General features: G+C 51.8%; 1 protein-coding gene and 1 pseudogene across 2 annotated transcripts in view; both read right to left on the bottom strand.

Moving 5' to 3' along the window:
- Window positions 1-18,325, bottom strand: part of RASSF5 (Ras association domain family member 5) — a 73,136-nt gene that overhangs the window by 38,860 nt on the left and 15,951 nt on the right. For both annotated transcript variants that reach the window (XM_081493275.1, XM_081493274.1), the window contains exon 2: window positions 7,204-7,325. In XM_081493275.1, coding sequence (XP_081349401.1) covers window positions 7,204-7,325 — 122 coding nt within the window. The remainder of the gene's footprint in view (window positions 1-7,203; window positions 7,326-18,325) is intronic.
- On the bottom strand, window positions 7,484-9,121 carry LOC145507482 (replication protein A 14 kDa subunit pseudogene; annotated as a pseudogene).

Consider the following 18,325-nt stretch of genomic DNA (forward strand, 5'->3'; position numbering starts at 1 on the left):
AACCATCTGGACAGCATCGGGTTATTCAGATAGCCCTGAAGCAAACAGCAAAAGTCAAGGGTTCTCTCACTCTACCCTGGCCACCTCCCACACCCTCCCAAGGTGAAATCTCTTCCAGCAGTTGGTTGGGTGCCCTGCAGGCCCTCACTCTCACACAAATTTACACACACACACACACACGTACAAAGTACAAATGGATTGTCTTGTATGTACCACTGGGTGGCTTGTCTCTGTTGGCACTATCCCTTGTCAGTACATGCAGATCCATCCCTCCTTTGGAAAAGCACATGGGTCTTAGTGCCAGTGGCTGGAATTTCCTTCCTGGTACCCCTACAGTTCTCTCTACTGATCACAGTGCCCAGGAGGCAGCGGCTGGACCCAATGCGCTGGTATATGGGGCACCAGATGACCAGAGACCAGTCTTTGCTGCCCACTGAGGGCACTGGAAAGGATTTTAATACAATGCCTGGCTCTATAATTACATGTGGAAGGAATCTGAGACAGTCCTTAGGCATACTGCTTTTTTAATTTTACAGATTAAATATTAATTATGTATGTCAGGAAAAAAAAATCCTAAGTACATCAATGGTGATTCAAGGATTGAAACTTTTTCCTCTAACATAAGTTTAAGTTTAATAAAAGAAATCTGTTTGAAGAGGAATATTAAGTAAATAGTAGCACAGGTGGACTATTGATATGGCCAGAGTCCTCAGTGTGGAAAGTGCCTGAGGGAGGTGTGGGAACTGCAGCGGGCGGGGCTGGACTTGCAGACCAGGACCGAGAGCCTCATTTCTGAATCCTCCTCCTGGGTTCTGCAGTGCCACCAGGAGGGGAGGGAATCTGGGCCCGATGGACATGAGATTCCATCGCCGGCCACAAGAGATTTGAGTGGGAGGGAGAGTGCTGATGTTTTTGTCTAGTCACCTGTGCATTCCACGTGCCAAGAAAAGGGGCACCAAAGCCCGGGGACAGAGCTGCCAGGCCCCTCTGAGCAGCAACAGGTCCTGGTAAGGATCAACAGCTGTGGGCAGGGGCTTCCTCTCTTGGGAAGGCAAGGAAAGGACCAAGCCAAACCAGCAGAGGTCTCACTTTGTCCCAAGGGCACTGGGGAGCCCCTGGGATTTTTTCATCACAGGGGTGACAGGGTAAGAGGACCACCTGAAGGGTAAAGCCTTTGGGGCATGCTCCCTAATAAGGGAACTGCAGCAGTTTTGGCAACGTATTATGGTCTTCAGCTGATGGCAACCACGTCCTCTAGGAAACAGCCTTAAACTGAAGAGGGGATCTGGGTGGACTTGAAGGGATTTGGTTGGTCAGCAAAGGGTACCCAAGAGAAAAGCCAGACATCCCAGACCTCAGAGATCTCCAAGGAGAGACAGACAAAAGCATGGGCAGCTCGCAGCCACACCTCCTCTGTTCCTCCACCTGAGAGAGGCGTGCACAACCCACAAACCTTCTGAGTGCAGCTGGGGCTCCAAGCCCGTTCCAGCCCCCTCAAACACCCGTCCCGGCTTCCTCCCTCCCCACCTCTGTCTGGCATGGCAGAGAGAAGACAGCCTGAACCTTGGGATTACTGCTTTTTAAAGGTTGAGGCCAAGCGCTTATCGACAGGATGATCTCAACTGTGTTTTGAAAAATGTATGAGTGTACAGGAAGAAAATGTAAAAATGTTAACGAACAGTGGTTCCTTCTGGATGGAGGAAGATCAATGATTTTTCTTTTCCTTAAACAGCAGAGCAGAGAAATGCCACCAGGCCAAGACCTCCTAACAGTCATGTGCCTCCAAACTGGCAAAGCTCTGACCAGGGCCCGGCAACAAACCCCCTCCCCGCCCCCTGAAAATGGCACTTGAACATTTGGGTAGCTCAGACCAGGTGACGAGGTCAAGGTGAACGCAAAGCCCCATCCTGGTATGCAACAGAAAATCGAGCCAAGGCGGAAATCAGCACAAACAGGCTTTTTAGAAAAGGCGAGCACGGCTGGAGTAGGGCCCAGGTTTTATTGATAGAAGGCTAGGTGCTGCCCCAGTTGTGCCGAAGCATGCAGCCGGGCCTGTCCAAGGCAAACACTGCAGCCCAACCCAGCCAGCCCTGGAGTGAACCCCACTGAGCAAACCCCACTCCAGGCTGGCTGCTGTGGGGGCTGCTCTGCCCCACGAGGGGCTCTTGGCTCCTTCTGTATTTTTGTGGTGGTTCTGCTCTAGACACAGCCCTGATTCAGCTTGTCAGAAAATTCCAAGGTTGACACGTCTCCCCAACGGAAGGAGGGGAGTCACTCTGCTCCCAAATACTCAGACTTGGAAACACCTGCTCACTGTTGAAATTCTGAGGATGAGACAGGCATCCAGCAAACTCCAGGCCCTGCTCCGGGGCTTCCTGCTCCCCCTCCCCCCTCCTGGCACTTGAGAGAGTTGGCTAAGTGGGGCTTAGTTTGGGTTTCTCAAACTGCACTGTTCACATTTGAGTCTAGATGATTGTTGTGCGGGAGGTGAAATGGGAGGGGCTTTCCTGTACAACTGGAATCTGTTTAGCAGCATCCCAGGCCTCTGCCTACTGGGTGCTAGTAGCCTCCTCTAAGCTGTGACTGCTAAAAATGTCTCCAGTCACTGCCAATGACCCAGTGGAGAGGGGAGTGCAAAACCACCCCCGTTTGAGACCTGTTGCTCCAGAGGGAGAAACAGAGAGCCAAAGTAGAAATTCAGGCTGTAGTGGGCTGGGCAGGCTCAAGGGGAACAGAAAAGAAGACAGACTTGGAAGTTCCCAATGGAAAAGAAAGTGGGAGAAATAGTTTAAATAAGAAATTTAGGAGGCATTGCTCTATGGTGTGCTATGTAACCTCCCCCCTCCACCTTCTAAAGAAAGTCTTCCGCAAAAGTCTGCATCATTCACCAGGGCTTGGGGGTCAGATTTGTCTCCCTTCCTTTTCTCACCCTGGACGGGGCATGGCCCTCCCGAGAGGTCTGGTTACATGCAGACTCTGGTATAGACAGCTCCAATTCCGAAGTATGTGGAGGATGTACAGAAGTTTTATTCTCATACTAAATTCATGAGTTACTTGAATCTGTTTAGGAATGGGACATTCCTCCACGATGAATGAAGTTGATCCAAATGTATTACTTGTCCCTTCTTTTTTTAAAAAAATAGTTTTATTTATTTAATTATGGCCGTACTGGGTCTTCACTGCTGTGCTAATTTTTCTCTAGTTGCGGCGAGCGGGGGCTACGCTCTAGTTGTACTGCATCTCACTGCCATGACTGCATCTCACTGCCATGACTGCTTCTCACTGCCATGACTGCTTCTCACTGCCGCGACTGCATCTCACTGCCGCGACTGCTTCTCACTGCCGCGACTGCTTCTCACTGCCGCGACTGCTTCTCACTGCCGCGACTGCTTCTCACTGCCGCGACTGCTTCTCACTGCCGCGACTGCTTCTCACTGCCATGACTGCTTCTCATTGCCATGACTGCTTCTCATTGCTGTGGCTTCTCTTGTTGTGGAGCACGGGTTTCAGGGCATGTGAGCTTCAGCAGTTTTGGCCCCCAGGCTCTGGAGCACAGGTTCAATAGTTGTGGCGCACGGGCTTAGTTGCTTTGCTGCATGTGGGATCTTCCTGGATCAAGGATCAAACCCATGTCTCCTACATTGGTAGGTGGATTCTTAACCACTGAGCTACCACATTTTTAACCAGGGACAGGTCTATCTCAAGGACATTTGTAAGCTCTGCAGCATTAGTATGCTCATCTATTGAAACAAACACCTTAGAGCATTTCAAAATAATCACCTTGCACTGATTCATTACAATATGGTCAAGAGGAGGGACTGCTATACAACCGTCACCAGATATTGGTACACCCAGATAAATAAATCCTTTGTTATATAAACAATGCGCATGCATGCTAAGTTGCTCCAGTTGTGTCTGACTCTGTGCGACCCTGTGGACCGTAGCCCGCCAAGCTCTTCTATCCATGGGATTCTCCAGGCAAGAGTAACGAAATGGGTTGCCATGCCCTCCTCCAGGGGATCTTCCCAACCCATGATCGAACCTATGTCTCTTACATCTCCTGCATTGGCAGGCAGGTTCTTTACCATTAGCACCACCTGGGAAGCCCCATATAAGCTATGTACCACACTGTAATCTAGTGATCCAGAGACCTGAGGGTCTGCATCAATGATCTTATCAATAGTGCATTTCTCAGGCTAAGTGTATATCTTTATCTCATCTTCTGTGACACAGCCAGCCTGCACCACCCACTATGCGTCTATGGCAATTGAAAAGTGAAAGTTGCTCAGTCATGTCCGACTCTGCGACCCCATGGACTATACAGTCCATGGAATTCTCCAGGCCAGAATACTGGAGTGGGTAGCCTTTCCCTTCTCCAGGGGATCTTCCCAACCCAGGGATCGAATCCAGGTCTCCCGCATTGCAGGCACGTTCTTTACCACCAGCTTTACTGGTAAAAGGTAATAGGCAGTTTTCCTTCGGAAAAAATTTTTTGATGATCTACACTGATTCATCATATCCATGGACTGGTTTCTTCCAATGCCAAGAAGTCTTAGCCAGGCAGCAGCAGTAAAACTGGGCAATGAATCATAACTTTTCTCACTGTTCTGAACATCCTCCATAATCCCAGGATAATATGAACATGGTGTTATCCTCAGGGCCTTTGCCATGATATCCAATGAATGGTAAGGGTACATACAGCATGAGATGGTCTTGACTGTACAGTTCTGCATAGTATGTGTGTTCATCTTTCTTGACATGTTTAAGTTATTTCTATATTGCCACTGATTGCAGATAGTGTACAGGACAACCTCCTTCTCATATTCTGTGAATTTCCAAGACTCTATGTCACATGGGCTGGCAGCTTGTTCTAGGAGTATTTGTGCCGAGTGTAGAACTGCACAGCTCTGTTCACGATGCCAGAGCCTGGGTGGGTGGTGCCTGGGACTGAGACTGGGACGACACGTCCCACCGGCCCACCGGCCCAGGGCGGATGGCCTGGGCTGCCCCACGGCTCGGGCTCCCAGAGGTTCAGTTGAGCCCTGGCCACGGGGCATGGGAGACGTGGAGAGGGGAGGCCAGGTGCCCTGGTGTCTGCAAGTTTCTCCCAGATACACAGAATTTTAAAAAATATTTTTAGAACAGACTTAATATCATTTTAATAAAAATACACATCATATTTGCTTCCTCTACTACTTTCCCAGTGGGAGGAAAGGCCTGGGGAACAGCAGCAGGGAGGCTGGTAGCACCCATGGGTGGACCTGGTGACCTGAACATTGTTTAGCAGGTACATCATGGCTGGAAAAAGCATGTGTGGGTGGCGAGTCTGGGGACTCAGGACTGGACCCCAGTTCCCCAGGCCCACTTGTATTGTCTTGAGGAAATAACCAGTCATTCAGCATGTGTTGTCTCTCATGGCACCCAGGTATTTCCCCTCAGAAACCGGGGATTTATTTAAAGTGCTGCTCCTACTTGACTGTATCACTAAGTCTCCAGCATTCCTGGGCTTGGCACATGGTCTACATTCAAAACATATTTGTTAAATAAATAAATAGATGACATCCTGGGACACTCCTTACTTCCTTGACCAACAACCTTCGACTCATACACTAAGGCTTGGAGGAAATGTCACCTCCTCTGGGAAGTATTCCCTGATTTCTCCCAACAGAAACTGCACTTCCCTGTGCAGTGTATACTCAGAACACTTGGTTTATACTTTTATTGAAACATGTATCACAGTATATACTATTTGGTTGTATTTTGCCTCCCCTGCCAGAATGTAAGCTCTCTGAGGACAAAAACTGTAACAGATCATTTATTATCCCCACTCTTACCAGTGCTTGGCACATAGCAGATAAATCAATGTGTGTTCAATGCAAGGTTTAAAAACAAAGCTCTCCTGTCTCCCTCCCAAATGCTTGACATCAGAGGTCGGATACATCCTGGTTCAAGTGCCTCAGCAAAGCCCAGAATCAAGAACTGCTTTGGGCATCAACTTCCTGGTGCTCTGACACAGGGAAAGAACACTTGTGCAGTCCCTCTGAAGCTGACTTGGTCTGGCTGGCTGGCTGGCAGGACAATGCACTAAGAAGCCTCAGCGCCAGCACCCCTGCTACTCCAGGGCTGTGAGACTTCAGAGGATCCTCAGGAGCTTTCCCTGGGACCCCTGCCCACACCCATACCCCATCCCATGGCTGGAGCCCTAGGGCAAGGCAGGCTCTGTGCCTGGGTGGACTACAGGGCACTTCTCAAGAGCAGCAGGCTTCCCTGGGGCTTCCACCCTGTTCGATGCCCCCAGCCCCTTGGCAAGGGTGTGCCACCCTGTGATTTATCATAAGAAGTATATCCTTGGTGTCTCTCTGTTTCAGGCACAGAGCTCCAAAAACCCTTAGAAGTTCCTAAGTACAGAGAGCCAGAAAGGTGTTTCCTGTGTTAATGAGGTGACCTTGGCCCCCACCTAAGGATGCAGGTATGGAGGACCTACCAAGCGTTAGAGGATAGGGACTTTCCCTCCCAGCCCCCAGGCCTCTGGGCAGTGGAGAGGGGCTGGAGGATGCATTGGTTGCCAGTGGCCAGGGATTTGATCAGTCATGTCTATGTAATCAAGCTGCCATAAAACCCTGAAAGGATGGGGTTGGAGAGCTGGGTGGGTGAACATGGGGAGGTGTGGAGAGAGCAGTGCTGGGAGAGGGCATGGAAGCTCTGTGTCCCTCCTGCATACCTTGCCATCTGCATCGCTTCCATCTGGATGTTCTCGTTACATCCTTTTATAATAAATTGGTAATCTAGTAGGTGAAAGATGCCTCTGAGTTCTGTGAGCTGCAGTAGCAAAGTAACTGAGCCCAAGGAAGGAGCTGTGGAAACTTGGATCTGTAGCCAGTGGATCAGGGGCACAGGCGACAGCATGGCCTTGTGATCGGTGTCTGGAGTGGTGGTGGGGCGGGGCACAGAAAGTGCCAGAGTGGAGCTGAGTTGCAGGACACTCAGTGCATCGGAGGGTTGCTTTGGTGGTGAATCCCCACCCCCCCCCAATCAGAAGTGGGTGAAGAATCTGAGTGTGTCTCTGGACCTCATCTGGCAAGAACAGGACCCCAACATCCGGCGAACAAGGAACACTCGTGCACCTCCCGCTCACCAGAGCTCGTGGGGGTGAGGGGAGCCTGGAGCCCTCAGAGGTCAAACCCCACGGTCCATGCTGCCTACCTGGCTGAAGGTCCCAGCGAGGGTGCTCTCTGGAGACGGTCTGTCCCGGGAGGTGCCGTTCTGCCGAGTGCAGTCCAGTTGGATCAGGCTGCGGCACTCGGGGTGGCAGGTGAATTTACAGTCTGGAGGGGAGAACCACAGGCGGATTAGGAACTTAGGTGAGAACTGTCAATAAGCCAGTTCTGTCAGAAATGGCACACTGGAATGTCTAATAAAGTTAGGTAAATGAAATTAAGAAGAGAACAAATTAAATATTAAAAATCACAGGAATTGCTCCTTCAAATATCAGGGGCCTCCTTTAATAGTCTTCAGTGTAGCTCACTGGCAATCATAAAAATTCATCAAGTTCAACCATACTGCACAACCGCCAAAGGAAAAAACTGAGGGAACTCATGGGTAATCTCCACAGCCTCATTGTAAAGTCCAAGATCAAAAGGATGATTATCTTCTTTAAACTGGACATAAGATGCACACACAATGGTTGCCTTGGCAGTTACTCTTCCAACTACTTCCACGATTCCAGAGATTTCTTCAAGAGGCTCCATCAACTCAGTAGTTCCATTTCTTCCTTCACCATGAGAAAGAATAAACATTTTCCCAGTGGGATGAATCTTCTCCAGCCTTCCTATGAAGCTCACTGGCTTTTTGGTGAACTGAGCTAGCATGCTGGCGTTGATGCGTGCCTTGGGCGACTCCATCATGTCCACCGTGATTGCAACGCAAGGCAGGCAGCTGGCAGGAAGCAAGCCGCATGGCCCTGAGACGGTTATCACTGCTACTTTACAGACGGGAAAGTGGGGCCCAGGGACTTTGCTGACTTTCTCTTAGGTCATCTGCCTTCAGGCTGGCATGCTCTCTACTAATTTCTGTTAATCGTCAGGGGTCACAGATCCCTGCGGAAGGACTTAACTTTCTGGGCCTTGTTTTGCCGTCTGTAAAGTATAGGTAGTAACTGCCTCACTCAGTGCACAAGGATGTTTTTAGTTACAGGGGAGGTCTTAACAAATTAAAGGTGCCGCCAGGGACAAAGGCATTATCATCAACAGGAAGGGCTGTCACCTGTCTCTGACCCTACCCCATCTAGAAATGTGTCAGCTTCTCTAACCCGGCTGACACAGCCTACAGACAGCATCCCGAACTAGGTGCCTCGGGGGAAACCTCACCTTTATTTCCTAAACAACGTCACCTCCACGGAAGTAAGACATAATGCCCAGAGTTGAGAAGAGCGTTGGGGAATACCTTAGAGATAGAGAAGCTGAGGCTCAGAGAGGTAAAGCGAGGTGCCCAATGACACACAGCTCACTGGCTGAGCCAGGGCTGTGAGCAGCCTCCGCCTGCCTCTCTGGAACCTCCTGGGCAGAAGGGTGAAGCTGAAGAGGGCAGGAGGCAGCGAGGCTGGGACCAGTGAGGGAAGGGGGTGTGTGTGGAGAATGGGAGTGAAAAAGGTTGGCAGCAAGAGAAGTGAGCACACACCCACGAGCAATGTCTCAATCTGAGGCTGGCTCCCACAGCATCTGCTGGGCCTGCCGGGGGCACCTGTCCTGCAGGAGCCGCAGCTCAGCGGGAAGGCCCGGCTGGGGGAGGCAGCTACAGTGTCCGTGAGAAGCCTGCCCGATGGTGAAGTCGGAGTGTGGAGGGGGACATGGCAGCCTGGGCTCGTCTGGATAACCTGGAGACGAGGAAAACTTCTGATTGATGAGGGCTCAGCCTCCTCCCTTTGAACAAGCTCCAGAACCTCAGCACATGTGGACCGCCTTCTTTTAAAAAAAATTTTTTTTATTAAGAACTTATTTGGTTGTGTCAGGTTTTATGTGCAATGACTTATTTGGTTGTGTCGGGCCTTACTGTGGCACTCAGGGTCTTCCTTGCGTCCTGTGGGATGTTTTGTTGAGGCACGCAGACTCTCTACATACGGCATGCCAGCGTCAGTGGTTGTGGCACTCGTCCCAGGGATGCGGGATCCTCATCCCCCAGCCGGGGATTGAACCCACGTCTCCTGCACTGCAAGGAGGATTCCTAACTGCTGGGCCTCCAGGGGAGTCCTTGGCCGTCTTCTTAAAGCTGCTTAAGCGCTCTGCCTGGGGCTGGTGGTGGAGGTGGGTCTCTTCTTCTCCCCAGGCTCTCGGGGGGGTTTCGGATTGAGACCACCACTCTCTTGCAGCCACTACGTTCTCTTCCATTCCCAAAGATGAGCGCAGGGACCACGCTCCTTGTACAGTTTCTGCTGTTGATGCCACAGCGTAGCACCTGGGGATTCCAGAACCCTGCTGCCTTCTGACTCCACGCTCTGAAGCCCCGAGCACCCTCCGGGATGGCACTCAGGAGCCCAGCTGCTCGCTTCCCCTGTGCCTGCAGGCCAGGCCCACCAGACGCAGCCCACCGCGACGCCGCCTCCCTCAGAGCCTTCCCGGCCCTGCTCCAGGGAAGCTTTCTCACCTGCACAGGGGCTGCATGGGCCCGCTCAGGGCCACACACCACACCCCTCCCAGCGCCCCCATGCATTCCTGGGCCCCCAGAGGACATCTCTGCCCAGGGTGAGGACGACCTCACCCCCAGCAGGGTGGAAGGCAGGGGGAGGGTGTGCAGGCTGAGTCTCCGCTGCCCAGAAATGCTGGCGCTTTGATAAGGAAGCCCCGAGGCCAGCGCCCACACAGAGAAGCCTTGTTCCGGGCTGCGCTGCTGGGACACACCTGTGCGGCTCCTGGCTGGCTCAGAGCGTGAAGAATGCTCCGGGGCTGCCAGCCGGTGGGAGCCCGCCAGCTCTGCCCCGAGGGAGGGCTGCTACTGGCTCCCAAAGGCGAGAGCATCTGGAGACAGGATGCAGCCCTGCAGTCTCTTCTTTCAGCTGCGCCCTGCCAACTCGGGCACTCTGTGTCCACCTGTGCACCTCCGTCTCTCCACGTCTGTCTGTCTGTCTCTCACTGACACACACACTCTGAAAAGAGCACCAAAACCACAGAAAGATTTCTTTTTTATTATGGGTCTGATGCGACCTGGACAGAGCCAGGGAACAGAAGAGTCCAGGAGGAGTGGTTTGGGATCTTATAAAAAGCACACTTGAGCACCAATGAGTCTATTCCATCAGACCATGTAATCACAGACTGGAGCAAAACCACCAAAGCACGTCTTGATATTTCCTGGCCCCTGGAAATGCTAAGCCCAGGGCTTTGAGGCCAGCAGAGATGAAGTCAGAGTCCTCAGGTCCTTCTCCGCACCAGAAGCGGACCCCGCCAGCCACAGCCAGCAGGCCCCAGTGCTCTGAGTGTGGACACTCACGAGGCTGCAAAGGCAGCGTTGTGTTCCAGCGGGACCCAGCACTTCAGCCCGCACAGGCCATCTCTCCCCCGAGACAGAAGGCAAGATGGAGACGCACCCTGAGAGGGGCCCTTCTTCTGGGAGCAGCCCGTGTGCCCGGATGGAGAAGGGCTCCTGGGCCCCCTCAGACCCAGGCTGTTCTGGTTTCCTTGCTGCTCTAACAAAGCACCACCGACCAGGTGACTTAGAACCGAAATTTATTTTCTCTCAGTTCTGGAGGCTAGAAGTCTGAAATCAAATTGTCAGGAGGGTCATGCTCCTCCTAAAGACTGCGGGAGGACCCTTCCTTGCCTTTTCCCAGCTTCTGGAAGATTGCTGGTAGGATCTCTGGTGTCCCTCAGCCTATAGTTGCAGGACTGCAAGCTCTGCCTCCATCTCTAAGTCCAGCCTCTTTCCATTTCCCCATAGCACAGGACAGGTCCCAAGGGCCTGCTGTCCCCGTGTGCTCTGTCTGCATCTGGTCACCTTCACGTGACGCCAGTCGTATTGGGTTAGGGGACACTCCTACTGGAGCATGACCTCTTCCTGTGCTGTGCCTAGTCGCTCAGTCGTGTCTGACTCTTTGCGACCCCATGGGCTGTAGCGCTCCAGGCTCCTCTGACCATGGGGATTCTCCAGGCAACAATACTGAAGTAGGTTGCCGTACCCTCCTCCAGGGGATCTTCCTGACCCAGGGATCGAACCCAGGTCCCCCACATTGCAGGCATATTCTTTACGGTCTGAGCCAGACCTCTTCCTAAGTAATTATGCTTGCTACTACCTTGTTTCCAAACAAGTTCACGTTCTGATGTACTATGATGAGAACTTCAATATGTTTTTAGGTGTGGCGGATATAATTCAACCCATAACACAAACCCTGAGCAGTATTAAGAACCCCAGAGCCCTCAGTCTCAAACAGAGGGGGTTCCTCACAGACCCCAGAGGTCAGCGGCAGCCTGGCACAGGAAGCAGGACGTGGAGAGCTGAGCCAAGGCCGGGACCTCCGCCACCTCCCACCAGCCCTGCTCCTGGCCTTCTGGGTCCCTGAAGGTCATACCAAAGCATCGTCCCCAGCGAGGGGGTCAGGTCCAGAGGCCATGTCAAGCTAGTCCCAAGATGCATCTTTCTTCCACTTGAGCCTGGAGGAGGTGAACTCCGCCTGGAACATTTTGGAGATTGTTTTCCAAGATGCAAAAGCTACAAACCTCCCTTTAGTCCCCAGGGTTGCCAAAGTTAGTTCTTGCCTGATCCCAGTGGCCAAATGCACACACACACACACGCACACGCACACGCACACGCACACAGGCACACAGGCACACAGGCCTACAAAGAGGTTAATTTTTCTCAACCAGATGCATTCTGTTGATAAGGAACCCTTCAGGCCCTTTCATCCCAGGCTTGTATGCAAGATCTCAAGACAGCAGGAGTGGTCCGCTTCACTCTCCCTCCCCCAGTCAGAGCCGGGATGTGGGGTGAAGGCAGGCAGGCTCCCAGGACACAGAGTTGGGTTACAGCGTGCCCACAGGCCTCCCCAGCGGTCACTCCCAGGTCAGTGAAGAGCAGCTTCTCACCCCGTGACCAGAGCCACTTCCGAGGCCCGTGGGGAAGCGTAGCAGCCTCTGAGTCCAGGAGCTCTGTGTCTGTCCCCTGGGTACCCCGGGCCTTCCTGGACAAGGTCAGCCTTGGAACAAATTAACCACTTCCCCCCGTTCTCCTTGGGACCTGTCCTGTGCTATGGGGAAATGGAAAGAGGGTGGACTTAGAGTAAGTACCTGCTTTACAGAGCTGCTAAGAGCATTAAATGAGGTAATTATGTAAATCACAATACAACACCTGACACAAACTAAGAGATCAATAAATATTAACTATTTTTATTAACCAGCTAAAATCCAAGTCAGCCTCCCCAGCAGTCACAGCCCCTGGCATCCTCATCCCAGAAGCCCGTCTGTGTTCCTCGCATCAGTGTGCCCTGACCTCCCCCAGACCCACTGAGTCCTGACACAAAGGCCTGGATGCATCCTCACATGTGCCCCTGCGTGACTCTTTGTGACCCTCCAGGCTCCTCTGTCCACGGGATTCTCCAGGCAAGAATACTGGAGTGGGTTGCCTATTCCTCCTCCAGAGGGTCTTCCTGACCCAGGAACTGAACCCACACCTCCTGCGCTGGCTGGCAGGTTCTTTACTACAGAGCCACCTGGGAAGTCCCTCAGACCCCCACTGAGCCCCCTCCCCAGGCTGAGCAGAGGATGCCCCCAGCCTCAAGCCCCCGCACAGGTGAGGCGCCAGCTGTTCATGGAGCCTGGAGAGGGGCAACCCTCCCCACCTCAGACAGGCACCTCCGCCTGCCTGTCTCTCCTCCCTGCATTCCTACCCAGCCCCTTCAATATTTGAACTTCTAAAATCTTGCTATAGTTTCAGAAGAGAAAGTTGTTAACCAAAATTGGTTGCTTTTAGTATTAAAGAGGATGTGGGTACATGAGAAGGTTCTTGCCTTCTTGGTGGTAACAGTTTCCTGCAGGAATATGTATTTATCTGTCTCTATATATGTCTCCAAAAAAAGGTTCATCACACAGTTGTTCATGGCAACAAAATACTAGAAATACCCCATATCCATCTACAGGGGGCCAATTACAGTTATATTTTAAAATGAAATACTATTTAGCCATTACATAAGATGATGTAGATTCATATTGATCAGTTTGGAAAGAGGTCCACAAGTATATCATTGAAAGAGAAAAAAGGTTCTGTTTTATGGTCCTGGTTATATAAAAACATACACATACCTACATATACATTATGCACAGAGAGAAATCTGGAAGGTGATATGTTTGCTCTGAGTAATGAGATTTCAACTGTTTTTCCTCTTTATAGTTCCTAAATTTTGTTTTTGAATTTTTTAAATTGAATCTATATTCTTTACTAATGGAAAAAATACCACCAAAAAATGAACAAAGAAAAATCCCGGACCCACACTGTGATGACAGCAACTACCATTATTCACTACCTCCAATGTGCCAGACACTTCATATACATGCTTCCACATTATCAATACTATGCATGCATGATATGTTTATATCCCTATCAGACTTTATTCTTTAGAGCAGTTTTAGGTTCACAGCAAATTGAGCAGAAGTATATAGAGAGTTCCTGAGTACCCACTGCCCCCAGACATGCATAGCCTCCCCTTACTAACATCCCCCGTCTGAGTGGCCCAATGGTTACAGCTGATGAGCCCGTGCTGAGCGGTCACGGTCACCCTGAGTCCACCGTTTATGTCAGGGTCCGCTTCTGGTGCTGTGCATCCCGCGGGTTTGGACAAATGGATAACGACATGCATCCACCATGGCAGTGTCTCACAGCGTAGTTTCACCACCCTAAGTATCTCTGTGCTCTGCCTATCCATCCCTTCCTCCTCGCTAATCCTTGGTAACCACTGATTTGTTTTTACTGCCTCTGTCATCTTGTCTTTTCCAGAATGTCACACACACTCCACAGCCTTTTCAGACCGGCTCCTTTCACTTAGGAATATGCATTTAAGGTACCTCCATGTCTTTTCATCTCTTTTAAATTCTGAATGTTATTCCATTGTCTGGATATACTGCAGTTTCTTTAGGCATTCGCCTATGAAGGACATCTTGGTTGCTTCCAAGTGTTGGAGGCATGGATAAAGCTGCTATAAACATCTGCATGCGGGTTTACATGTGGACAGAAGTTTCCAGTCCCACTGTTCTACTCCTATTTTAGTGGAGAAGGAAATGGCAACCCACTCCAGGATTCTTGCCTGGAGAACTCCATGGATGGAGGAGCCTGGTAGGCTACAGTCCACGGGGTCACAAAAAGTCAGACACGACTGAGTGACTTCACTTTCTTTCTTTCTATAGTTCCTTTTGGAGAAGGAAATGGCAACCACTCTAGTGTTTTTGCCTGGAGAATCCCATGGACAGGGGGTACTGGTGGGCTACAGTCTATGGGGTTGCAAAGAGTTGGACAGGACTAAGCAACTAATGCACACATTCCTATTTTAGAAATGAGGAAACTGAGGCTTGGAATGGTTAAGAGACTTCTTGAGACCCTCATGGCTAGTGAGTGGCAAAATTGGGTGTGGAAATCCATCACACCTTGCTGCTTTTCAGTAGCCCTACTTTCTGGTAAACTGTCCCCTCCACCTGCTCTTGGTCCTCCCTACTCCGCACTACTTGACGCCAGGGGATGGGCTTCATGAGGGATGGGGGTTAGGATGACCCAAGGCCAGAAGAGAGCATGGGGTCTAGTGATGTGGGCGAGCAGTGCTTCTTCCTCTGCGCTGGCAGGTAGCAGCAAGAACGCCCCTCTCCAAGGCCTCTGCCTTGTCCTGGGAGGTGCCAGTTCACGGCTTGAGGCCCAGCCCACCAGGCCATTCTGGCCTGCTTCTGCATCCACAGTCCCTTCATCCCTGGGAGATTAGGAGCTACTGGGGCAACAGCCAGAAATCCTGGCACTGAGCTCCTCGCTGAGTACCAGAGAGGCCAGCTCCTCAGTCAAGGTCAAGCCCCACGAGCAGTGGACTCTCCACCCTCCCTGTTCAGAGTCCCAGGCTCTGCAGCTCCGCTTCCTGTGACACCCAAACAGAGCCAACTGCCACATCACATGCAAAGATGAGGATGGCAGAAGAGCAGCAAGCAATGGACACATGCCTGGAGCACCAAAGTGCTCCCACTCGGCAGCTGTAAGTCAGAGATTCTCAGGCAAGCCGTGTGGCCCCTTGAAGGACACTGTTTAATGTGCATGATAGAGGTCCTTGAGAAAGGGTGTGAACAGCAAAACACTCAATCAGTTTTGAAGTGCACAAAATCTGGCCTCCAGAGCTACACAGATCAGGGTCTGGATGCGCGCTCTGCTTCTCATTGGTTACGAGATGTCACAGTTTCCTCATCTGCACAATGGAACTAATGATATCCTCCTTACCTGCAGCTTTGTTGCCAAAATTAGAGTGTGTAAAGCACCCCACAGTGCCCGCACATAGCAGATGCCCAACAGACGGCAGCTGTCACTTTCAACACTGGGACTCCTGAGTCTGGGAACCAGGATTCCTGTTGACTCAGTGCATGATGTATGTGCACGCATACCTGCATGCCAAGTTGCTTCAGTCATGTCTGACTCTGTGATCCTATGGACTGTAGTCCATCAGGCTCCTCTGTCCCCGGGATTTCCCAGGCAAGCAAACTGGAGTGGGTTGCCATGCCCTCCTCCAGGGGATCTTCCTGACCCAGGGATCGAACCTACATCTATGTCTCCTGCACTGGCAGGCAGGTTGCCAGTCTTCAAATCTCTCAGTTTGGGGTCCTCTTCCAATGTATTAGGTAAGACGAATCATGCAACTCTCCTGTCCTTAAGTTCCTCTACCTGCCCCACCTCCCTCCAGCACCGCTTCTGGTGGCCCAGGGAGTGAGGCAGAGTCACAAGAGGATGGGTAGTGCTGGACAGAGGGGAGGGAGAGAGGCGGACGGATCTGTCAGCCTTGGAGATCTGTGGCCACTGCTAGAATCAACACAGTCTCTACATTTTTCATACTCCTGGTTGAACTTCTCGTGAGGCTGGCAGCAAGAGAATGGAAACTCCCCACTCCGGGGGTCAGGCCTGCCGCTCAGGATGTCTGCATCTTCACGTTTCCAGGAGGAAACTGGAACCCCAGGGCCCTCAAGGCCATACAATGCAGTTCCTTGTTTCAGAGGACAGGCCACTGCTGAGGGCACCCAGCACCCCCGACCCCAGCCTGGAGGGCCTGGAGACACACAGCTGCCTTCTCACACCACACAGCCCCAGCTACACACACACATACACACGCACCTTACAGACTGTGCCGGAATGCAAGCCAGGAAGCCAAAAGGGAGGGCACTGTCTTGGTAGGATCGGCCTGGAAGTCAGGCCTGTGTTCTCGGTTAGAGATGCCAGCCCTCCCACGGACAGGAGATACAGGTGGCTGGCGGCACTGGGATGTTGTCAAAGAGCCATGAGGGAATGCTCCTGAACACGCTCAAGTCTGGATGGGATGTTGCGTCCCCACGTAAAATGCAGTTGGGATGAGCAGGCTTCGTGGAAAGCAGGGCCCCGGGTCAAGCAGGTCAAGGGAGCGAAGGCGCCGGGGGTGATGCAAAGAGCCTGGGATGAGTTGAGGACACAATGCCACATCAAGACCCTGGGCCACCCCCTCCTTCCAAGTGACGCATCGAGGGCGCGTGCGGCAGGGCTGGAGGGGTGACGTGTGCACTCTCAAGCCGCCCTTTTGTACTGAAGGGAAAGGCAAAGCATTCCTCTGAGTTGTTGCTCAGGAGCCAAAGCAGATATTTACAATTCCTCCCTGGGGCCTTGGTCCCTGGGTCTAACGGGGCAGTTGCTCTTTCCCTGAGCCTGGCTTCTCGGTGGTCACAGCTCCAAGCAGGCTTGGCGTGTCCCCTGCACCCTCTTCCCCAGCTTGGCACCCAGGCCGGCCTGCAGAGGCACGATCCCGTCCCACGTGGGTGGGTGTGGGTGGGTGTGCCTCTTGGGCAGGCCCATTATTCATCTGTCTGCAACACAACCACACATCCCTAGGCTGAAAGCCCCAACAAAGGGCAAGCGCTGTGGTCAGAACAGGCCAAGTGTGTCGGGTGGGGGTGTTCTGGGAGGGGCCCGTGGAGGGGGTGGGGGCAAGATGGTTCACGGCAAGTTCAGATGGAAGTTGCAGGAGCGAGGGGGGTCAGGCCGTGAGGCGGGGGCCAGGGCCTGACCCCAGGACACCTGCCCATGTGGTCTGTTTCATGCCACTTAGCTCTTTGGGGGTGCTATACCCTGAAGCGTTCCCTCCATCCTGCCTCCTGTGGATGTCTGCACGTGTGTGTCCATGCTGCGTTGCTTCAGTCGTGTCTGACTCTTTGCCACCCCGTGGACTGCAGCCCTCCAGGCTCCACTGTCCATGGGATTCTCCAGGCAAGAACACTGGAGCAGGCTGCCAGCAGATCTTCCCAACCCATGGATCGAACCTGCATCTCTCACATCTCCTGCATCGGCAGGCAGCTACGTTACCACTAGTGCCACCTGGGAAGCCCTGTGTGGATGTGTATATGTATTTAAAATCACAAACAAGTTTCATAGGGTTGAGTCCACTTTTAACAATTCATGCTTCATGTTTTGATCGCATTAACTAACTCCCTGCCAGGACTGCGCTAGAACTCTCCCTCCTGTCAACTCTGTCCCCACCCCCTGATTTTCACTATACCACATTATTTACACTTCCAGTGTTTACAGTATTTACATTCTGTCAAAAGTATAGATCACATGGCTATCTAAAATTAACTCCACTTTTAAATTGATTCAGTCTTTTTACAACAGCAAAACTATTTTTAATTTTAATCAATCTTTCGGTTGACTGAAATTTTTGGTTTCTCAGTGGTGTCTGACTCTGCGACCCCGTGGACTGTATCCTATCACGCTCCTCCGTCCATGTGATTTTCCAGGCAAGAGTACTGGAGTGAATTGACATTTCCTTCTCCATGGGATCTTCCCAACCCAGGGATCGAACCCAGGTCTCCCGCACTGTAGGCAGACGCTTTACCGTCTGAGCCACCAGGGTGGTATTATATTTTGTATGCATTATGTTTGCCAATGATGCCTCAAGCATCTTAAAGAGATGTGCCCTTTTTATTGGACTTCTAATGCTGTAGTACTGGGGTCTTACACACAAAAATGATGATCAGGAGGAAATGTGGGTAGAGAAGACAGAGGTAGGTGAGTTTGCAGGCCCTCAGTGCAACGTCACGGAGCATCTCTGAAAATCCCCCCTTGGCCAATAATTGCAGGAGGCCACAGACTT

The sequence above is a fragment of the Giraffa tippelskirchi genome, chromosome 5 (genome assembly GCF_054371585.1).
Source record: "Giraffa tippelskirchi isolate mGirTip1 chromosome 5, T2T-mGirTip1v1.2.pri, whole genome shotgun sequence".
NCBI classification, from domain to species: domain Eukaryota; kingdom Metazoa; phylum Chordata; class Mammalia; order Artiodactyla; family Giraffidae; genus Giraffa; species Giraffa tippelskirchi.